The 9491-nt window shown below is 39.5% G+C and overlaps 1 protein-coding gene across 1 annotated transcript in view; it reads right to left on the bottom strand.

Annotated features, from left to right (window-relative positions):
- Positions 1-1935: 1935 nt before the first annotated feature.
- Positions 1936-9491, bottom strand: part of GALNTL5 (polypeptide N-acetylgalactosaminyltransferase like 5) — a 78621-nt gene continuing 71065 nt past the window's right edge. The window contains exons 9-10 of the mRNA XM_007469803.1: positions 5979-6128; positions 1936-2224 (exon numbers count right to left, since the gene is read on the bottom strand). Coding sequence (XP_007469865.1) covers positions 2069-2224; positions 5979-6128 — 306 coding nt within the window. The 3' untranslated portion in view covers positions 1936-2068. The remainder of the gene's footprint in view (positions 2225-5978; positions 6129-9491) is intronic.

Here is a 9491-nt window from a genome sequence, read left to right on the forward strand (position 1 = left end):
CAGGTGAGCAGATACTTTCTCAACTAGCTCCAGAATACAAATCAGATTTTAAAATTTCAACACAAAACCATAATTGCCACCTACGGGCAAGTATGGGTTTCCTTTCAATCACACCAAGTACTTGGATGTTGATTCTGATTTGTTTTCTATTCCAGAGTCAGCTGAAACAATATTCTTGAGGAGATTGTTTAAGCAACATTCTACATCATTTCTAAGACTTATTCATGCTATCTAGGACCTGAACTAAATTACATTAAAAAATCTAAGACTGGGGCTTCCCTGGTGGCGCAGTGGTTGAGAGTCTGCCTGCCGATGCAGGGTACACGGGTTCGTGCCCTGGTCCAGGAAGATCCCACATGCCGCGGAGCGGCTGGGCCCGTGAGCCATGGCCTCTGAGCCTGCGCGTCTGGAGCCTGTGCTCCGCAATGGGAGAGGCCACAACAGTGAGAGGCCTGCGTACCGAAAAAAAAAAACAAAAAAAAACTAAGACTGAATATTAGGCCCATGGCTCTAAGAAAAAGAACATTTTTCTTTTGGCAAGGCTGATATTTACAACATCCATCTTTATGCTTTTACCAAGCAAGAAGATTCTCTGAATTTATACTACAATTCTCTTTTTTCCTTCAGCTGCAGAAATTTTATTTTGTATTTTACTCTAATTTTAATGGATTCATAGGCTTATTACAGTCAATTTTTTATTACTTTCTAGAGCAGCTAAGGTATAAACATGGGCCCGGGATATACTAATCATGTGGCAATTACTTTGTGCTGCCAGATTGACCTTTTAAAAGCTCAATCAAGTTACCCTGGCCATCTGTAATATTTGGGCACAGGTTTTTCCCATCTCTTTCCAGCAATAGATTTTATAGAGTACTTTGCCAAATACGTGGGTATAATGACATTATAAATTTCTTTACATTGTATATATTATTTCAAAGAACACAAGCTCCATGAAGGGAAGGATGTTTACCTGCCCCATTGTCAGCTGCATCCCAGCACCTAGAAGGACACCTGGCCTGAGATGACCATTCAGTTGTTGATTAAATGAGCATAATAGATGAGTCAAGTTGTTTTCTGCTGTAAAAAACTAGTTTATATTTTCTCCAGCAGAAGCTATGATTTAGTGATTCTATCCTAAGCCTCCTCCTTTTTACTCCTTTCAATGTATTCCTTCCCTTATTTTCTCATTCTCTTCGTTTTGTGAATTAAATATATTTTTCACTTTTCTAGCTGCCTTCACCAGGGTGAATGCAACAGCCATCCCTCTAACCTGAGAGAAGTACTTTAGACACCTGGGAGTGTGTCCACACAGGATGGATATTGAACCTAGTTACCTCTTCCCAAATCCCAACTAAACAGTTTTCTCGAGTCATGTCGAACACAGATTATCAACAAGGCATGCAAGCCAAGAAGTGTCAGGACAGCTGTAGGCCAGAGCCATAGGAGGGAACAGACGTGAAGAAGGCAAAATCAGAAGTAGGGAAGAGGGAATGTCTCCAATTAACTGAAGGGCCAACAGAAACAAACAGGGAGGCTGGCCTGGAGAGCTGGACCAGGACACCCAGGCAAGTGACTGGACATCAGAAACTCAGGAACCCCACCAAGCAATGTGTCAAGACCAGAATCTACACTGGCAGCAAGAAAGGAGCTCAATACAGTTGAGCTAAAGTTGGTATTGACCAACCAAGGCTCTCTGAGAATGTCTTTCTGGGGAGGTCACCAGCCCAGGTCACCTATCTGGAGTAGGAATTGAGTTGACCAAGAGTTGAGCAGTCCTTCTGGTCTACCAGGATGAAGTGAGCTTGGCAAATAACTGGAGATAACACACTTTATCTCATTTGATTTTATGATAGCCTAAAGTGTGTGACAACATGCATTTCTAATGTTTAAGGTCTTGCCACTCCAGAAATTTAGTGGCAGAAAAGGCACTTCTGTTGTAGACCATTCTGGCTGTACTTCTTACTGTAGTTCACATAATTTCATGATGTTCCAAACTTGTTCTCTTCTCTACGTTGAAGGACTAGGGGAATTTTTAACGCTTCATTAATGAACATGATTGGTTTTCCTTTCATGAGACTCTCTTAGAGGTCTCCAGTTCCGGGAAGACAGTATCCAAATACCACTGAAATGACTTGCAACCCAATTGTTTCCTTAATTCAACACGCTCACTAATATCTCCATAGGCAAGATATTTCAGATTAGGTCTTCGTAAAAAAACCTGCTCCTAAATGGAAAGAAAGAATCATTTCATTAAACCAGACAAATCTTTGGTAATCAAATCATGGTATCTAACATAGCAGTATATATTTTCATCTGAACTAAAACAAAACAAAACAACAGAAAAACCTTCCCTCTGTATGGGGAGGGCAGAGACACACATAGGAGCTGGGACTCACTCACCCCACATATATTCACCGGATGTGCTGTGACAGACCACGATGAAAGTAGCGTAGAGGGACTCAGGAAGTCTAAGTCCTGCTTCTCAAGAGTTCTAGAATCATAGCCACCTATTGTAGGGTTTCCCCTTTCTCCTACTCTCTCAACGATACTCAAGGGCAAAAGCCCTCACTCCCCGATCCCTATCAACACTTCCATAGTTTCAGAAATGGGGGGTGGTGGCGGCTAAGGGCAAATTGACTCTGGAGGAAGACAACCTGGCTTCAATTTCTGGCTCTGCTATTTATTAGCTATGTGACCTTGGCTGCTACCCTCATGAGACTGTGGTGAGGACTGAACACTTTCATACGTGCAAAGCTCTTAGGAGACTAAGGCTGGCACATAGTAGGTGTCACGTCAGTGTCGGCCATTATTATCACCACACCTGGTTAGTCTTTTCTGCCTTCTTGATTTAAGGAAGCACCAAGTATGAGTGTCTAATGGACTCAAGCTCTGCCGTGTTGAAAGAGGTATTCTAAGTAGACCAAAGCCTCCTTGAAAGCAGAACCGTTGTATTTTCATCTGTGTATTCCCAGTGCCTGGTATATAGCATAGTAATACTGTTGAATGAGAGGAGCTTGCTTACCCAAATTAGCATAGTATGGGCATGCCATGTTGGATTCTCCCCAGGGATCTTTAAGTTTTTGCCATCATGTCTTGCCACTCCTAGTTCCCCAGGGGGGGGATTGGTGCAGAGAATGGGCCTGAGGGAGGGTGTCCTCGTTTTGGAGTGAAGGCAGAGACCTTAGCCAACATCTCCCTGTCCAAAGCCTGTTTTGCCCAATGACATTCACTCAACTTCCCAACATGCTGTGTCATACAATCCATTGATTTTATGCCAAACATTACATGCTTTTTATATTAGATGGAACTTTTGGTAACTATATCCCCCATGAAATTCAGTAAACTACTCAGTCCTGTGTTCAAGTCAACCATTTAAATCTGTGACCTCTGGTCACAGGAAAAAAAAAAAAAGCTTAAAATCTCTCATAACTAAAGAAATGCAATTTTAAACAATGAGATATCATTTTTAACCTATCAGATTAGAAGAAATACAAAGTTTAATTAATACTAGGATTGGAATAGTTGTGGGGAGACAGGCACTTTTATATACATTTGATGGCAGTGTAGGTGACAGTGTAGGCAGTGAAGGACCATTTGGACATTATTCATCAAGATTTAAGATGCACTAACTCATGGTCCACAAGTTCATGTCTTCAGATTTATTCAAGATATATCTGCATAAATGTGCAAAAAGATACATGTAAAGGATGTTCATTTTGGCACTGTTAAGGAATAACAAAAAGCCAAGATGATCAGAATGTTTATCTCTGGGGGCTATTTATGAATGGAATCGATTTTAAGAGATCCATTCAAAGGAAATATTTAAAAGGATGACATGTTTATCTGCTCTGATTTTAAAAGACTTTGAAAGTATGTTTTTAAATTATACTAATAAATGGAAAAATTACAACAAAATATTGCTGCTCAAATCGAGTTAGGTAAAAGAAAAGGATATATACTCGTGTGTATGTGCATGTTAACAGGAAACTATAGACTAATTTAGTGGTGACTTCTGAGGGGTGAAACTATGGGCTTAGAAAGCTTACTTTTCACTTCATGCTTTTCAATACTGTAAGACAAAAATGTGTATGCGTTACCTTTTTAAAAATATTTTTTTTAATTAGGAAATATAATAAACATACCAAAAAAACCCACATAGAATATAAATGTGCACCTTAGTGAATTGTTGAAAAATCAGTCCCAGAAACCCTAAGTCAAGAAATAGAACATAATCAGCATCTCAGAGGCCCTTGTCTTTCCTTTCCTGATCATAATCCTTTCTCTTAGTTTTTGTTTTTTTGTTTTTTTGCAGTACACGGGCCTCTCACTGTTGTGGCTTCTCCCGGAGCACAGGCTCCTGTGGAGCACAGGAGGACTCCCAACCACTGCGCCACCAGGGAAGCCCCTTTCTCTTAGTTTGAAGTGCTATCCTGATTATGTATTCATTTCTTTGCTTTTCTTTCTAGTATCGATATCTAATTATCCACACATAGATTATACAGTTTGATTTTTACCTGTTCTTAACTTTATAGAAATGGAAAAATCCAGTATATATTCTATTGTGTTTGGCTGCTTTTGTCCACCATTATATCTTTAAGATTTACCTATACTGTTGTATGTATATTTAAAGTTGATGAATTTTCATTGCTATATAGAATTATATCATTAAACATATATTTATTCATTCCACCCCTGATGAATATTTGGGTTTTATTCAGTTTTGGCTAACACAAACAATGCTGTTTATAAACATTCTTGTTCATGTTTTCTGGTGCACAAAAGCATGCTTTCTGTAGTGTATATACAGGATGGAATTGCTGGATCATGGGATATTCATGTCTTTTATTACTTGATATTGCCAAACTGTCTTCCAAAGTGAGTTTGTAACAATTAACACTCCCACCCAGTGTCTGAGACTTCCTGTGCTTGCCAACACATGGTCCTATCAGACTTTAAAAATGTTTTGCCAATCTAGGTGGCTATGTAGAAATATCTCATTGAGGTTTTAATTCATATTGCCCTGATTACTCAAGAAATTGAGTATTATTACTTTTATAATTTAAAATAATAAAGAAATATTAGATCAAGACCAGGACATATAATATCACAGAGAGATTCTTACATATTTCTACCCATGTATCTGAAAGGAGGTCTTGTTGTTACTGTCAAAATTCGTTTGAACTTTCAAATTAAAATGAAGCTGCATCTATATGTTCTCTATATGTGCATTCTAAAGGTTCTAGCAAGGGGTTAAACCATGGGGAGATGCACAAATGAAGGGGTCTGGCTTTGATGTAAAAATCTTTGACTGTTGGGCTTCCCTGGTGGCGCAGTGGTTGAGAGTCCGCCTTTCGATGCAGGGAACACGGGTTCGTGCCCCGGTCCGGGAGGATCCCACATGCCGCGGAGCAGCTGCGCCCGTGAGCCATGGCCGCTGAGCCTGCGTGTCCAGAGACTGTGCTCCACAACAGTGAGAGGCCCGCGTACCGCAAAAAAAAAAATAATCTTTGAGTGTCAGAGAAAAAAGGAGCAGAGGTTCTTGTGTGGTCCTCAGACCAGCTGCAGCCGCATCAGTTGGGAGCTTGGTAGTGGAGGAAGAGAATCCAAAATTTGCCCATGGGAATGGGGGCAGAGAGAAGTATTTGCCGCAGATGGGCAATCTTTGGGGGAGGAAAATAGATCTAGGGGGAAAAAAAGCCTTCTCGTGTTGGTTGATTTACTTCTGAGAAACTTGAGTTTCCCTAGAGATTAAAAAAAAAAAAAAAAAAAAAAAAAAAAGAATAAGGTGCAAGTGTAGCAGCTTAAAATGAACAAATTAAGAATAGCATCTGAAAATGGGTGGGTGAACAGCTGAAGGGTTGCCCTAATTCAAGGAAAAGTACAAAAATTGGTATCTAGAAAGCAGCAGCAGGCTTCTTTAGAGCCAGTCCCTCTCTGTACTCTCACTCATCTTTCCAAACCAGAGACATATCCTTCACCTTGTATTCATCTAGCCAAATGTGCACCAGTCTGAGATTATTATATGCCAAGGCTTTTACAATTCCAGTGTGGTTTGCAACGTGTTGCTTATCAATATGTCCTACTCGAGAGCAGGGGAGTATAAAGAGTTGGCCTCCACACATCCAGATCTAGACATAAGAAAAATAGAAAACATATTAATGATTAATGAGTGCTTGCTAGTAATAGGCAACTGCTGAACTAAAACAAAAATAACAATAGCTAACATTTATTAAGTTCCTTATTTCATTTGATCCTCACAACAACCCTGTCATGTAGGTACTGTGATCATCCCTATTCTACAGATGAAGAAACTAACACATACATTCGTTAAGAAGCTTGCCCAGTGATATAGTGGCAGAGCACAAGGTTCAAACTCAGGAAATCTGGCCCTAGAGTCAGTGCGCTGAACACTAAGTGATGCTGCCTCGCTTATACATGACCAGTTCTGATACTGATTATGTATGAAGACTGACAAGATATTTTATCTTCAGATATTCTCAAACAATATTCTGAGAGTAACATTTTCTGAGGTGATTAAGTATTGCTGGATATAAGCAAGTAATAAGAGAAATATCAATCATGGCTGAATTCAGTTATTCATCTTTTTTGTACTTAAAACACTTTAAAACGCTTATTTTTAATAACTTTTTATTACACAAAAGCAAAATATGACCATTGAAAAACTAAGAAATGTAGAAAAGCACACAGAAAAAAGTAAAAATAACTTTTTGTTTTAACACTTTATCAGTCAATATTAATCCAAGTATGTATGTGTACATACATAGATACACAACATTAAGATAACTTGCTTTTCTTCATTTGATATTATGTGAAGTTACTTTAAAAGTCTTGTATTGTTGGACATTTTAGTAGTCTTTGATTTTTATTATTATAGATAATACCACAAAAAATGTGTTTGTAACATAAATCTTATGTATAGTACACTTGCATGACTCTTCTCTTTACTTTAATTCAGTGATTCTTGCATGGTCTCCAGACCAGCAGCATTAGCATCACTAAGGAACTTAGAAATGCAAATCCTTGGGCCCACCCAGACCTACAGAACTAGGAAGTCTGGGTCTGGGGGCACAGTAATCTGTATTTTAACCAGCTCTTTAGGTGATTCTGATGCACACTAAAGTTTGAGAACCACTGTTCTAATTGATCAAGGTAATATATCCCAGTGTTATAGATATTTTCTTAGGTGGATTCACCTAATCGTTTAGGGAACAGTAGTAGGAGAATAAGACTCACTGAAAACAATACTCAGAAGTATTATGGTGAAATATATCACTCAGATAGTCAGAAAGGATTATGTTAAAGAAAATGGAAAAGCAGAACTTCTGACATAACATGAGACCTACTGACTGGTGCAGCCAACCTCTAGAGTTCTTAAGAAATACCCAGAAACATCCCCACAGAATGTCTAGAAAAATATCCATTGAATTCCTTCTCTAAAATGGATGGCTCGGTAGAAAAACCCTGAGACCAAAAGTCCAAAGAATTAGGTTCTTTTATCATCTCTGCCACATGCTTATGATCAGACGTCTCCTCTCTGACCCTCATTTTCATCTGGAATTGAGAACTAAATAGTTGCTCATTTAAGCTACCACTTGGGGGTGCTTTGTTATGCAGCAAAAGCTAACTGAGGGCTTCCCTGGTGGCGCAGTGGTTGAGAGTCCGCCTGCCAATGCAGGGGACACGGGTTCGTGCCCCGGTCCGGGAAGATCCCACATGCCGCGGAGCGGCTGCGCCCGTGAGCCATGGCCACTGAGCCTGCGCGTCCGGAGCCTGTGCTCCGCAACGGGAGAGGCCACAACAGTGAGAGGACCGCATACCGCAAAAAAAAAAAAAAAAAAATCTAACTGATACTAGCCACCTATAATGTTTTATTCTCTTTTTTAAAAGTGAGAACTTAAAGAAATTTGGAAAATCATTAATATCTGTTTAATAATTAGAATGGATACGGAAGTATCTATTATTATTGGTACATTCTTACATGTTTGAAATGTTTCTGTATTAAAAAAAGAAATCTGGCTATGAGTATAGAATAGAAAACAAAAGTCAAGTAACCAAAGTGATAAAGGAGGAATATAAGTAAAAAATGTATTTAAAAACTTTCTCAAAAATCAAATTGAGGGAAGCTATTGCAATGTAGTCCAGTCTTCATAGGACCCACAAAGTTGTTCTTTTCTTCTTGATTCATTCTCAAAGGGAAATATGATCCATCTGGACGTGCCTTTTGCTCTGTTCTTTGTTCATGTAGGTGATGGTCAGCTTTCTTTCTCAGATATACTGCTGGAAGTAGTCTGTCCAGCTCCCAGTTTCTATTATTATTATTATTATTATTATTGGAGGAGGAAGAGGATGACAAGAAGGCAGAGTATCCCATTAAGAGTTAGTATAGTGTAGTGGTGCGCAGCACAAACTCTAGGGCCACTCAGCGTGGTTCAAATCCCCTATGAGCTGTGTGATCTGGGGCAAGTTACTGAAGTTACTCAACCTATTTGTGTCTCAGTTTCCTCACCTGTAAAATGAGAATAATAACAGTACCTGCATCATGGGATCGTTATGAGCATTAGAAAATCTGATACTTGTAGAGTGCTTAGAGTTCGTGTTTTGTAAATGAGAGTGTATCTCTGTTGTAGTGAAGTGTGGTAGACTGCAAGTGTGGTCACAAATGCTTTTCATTCTTACATGCATACTTAATTGCAATGTAACTCTGTACTTCATTCCATCAAGAAGTGAGGTTTATTTCTCCATCTCTTGAATCTGGTCTTGGCCTCATGATTTGCATTGGTCAACAGGACATTAACAAACGTGATGCAAACAAATGCCTGAAAAGTGTTTGTAGTGCTTTGGGACTTGCCTTCTCTTGCTGCTCTTGGGAACCTTGTGACCACTTCACTGTGAATGAGCCTCACTAGCCTGCCTGACAATGAGAGACAAATGACCTGGTCATCGCCACTGTTCCACCTACTATTGGGCCAATGTCCACATATGTAAATGAGGCCATCCCATATGAGCCAGCACCAGCTGAGCCTCCCGATGAGCAGAGATGTGTAAGCAATACCAGTAGAAACCAGCCATCCTGGCTATGACCAAAATAACCACTTTAGCAATACAGTGAATTTTGAGGACTTACAATTGATTGTTGTTTTAAGCCACTGTATTTTGGGACAGTTTGTTATACAGCAAAAGCTAACTGATACATGAGGGAACATATTTCTCTTAACCAGTTTTACTCATTAAGTAAAAAGGACCTCCATCCACTGAGTTGCTCATTCCAGAAACTTGGTGTGATAGATGGAAATACTGTTCAGCAATATTATCTCACTCTCCACTCCTCACTAAGGGGTAGAGTATATTTCTCTGACACACTGACTTTGGGCTTGTCCATTTGACATGCTTTGGCCCATGGAATGTGAGCAGACATGATGCCTGTGGAGGCTTTAAATATGCTGTGTGGTTTGGCTTGACTTTTGCATTCC

This window comes from Lipotes vexillifer, unplaced genomic scaffold (assembly GCF_000442215.2).
Source record: "Lipotes vexillifer unplaced genomic scaffold, Lipotes_vexillifer_v1.1 scaffold472, whole genome shotgun sequence".
Lineage (NCBI taxonomy): Eukaryota > Metazoa > Chordata > Mammalia > Artiodactyla > Lipotidae > Lipotes > Lipotes vexillifer.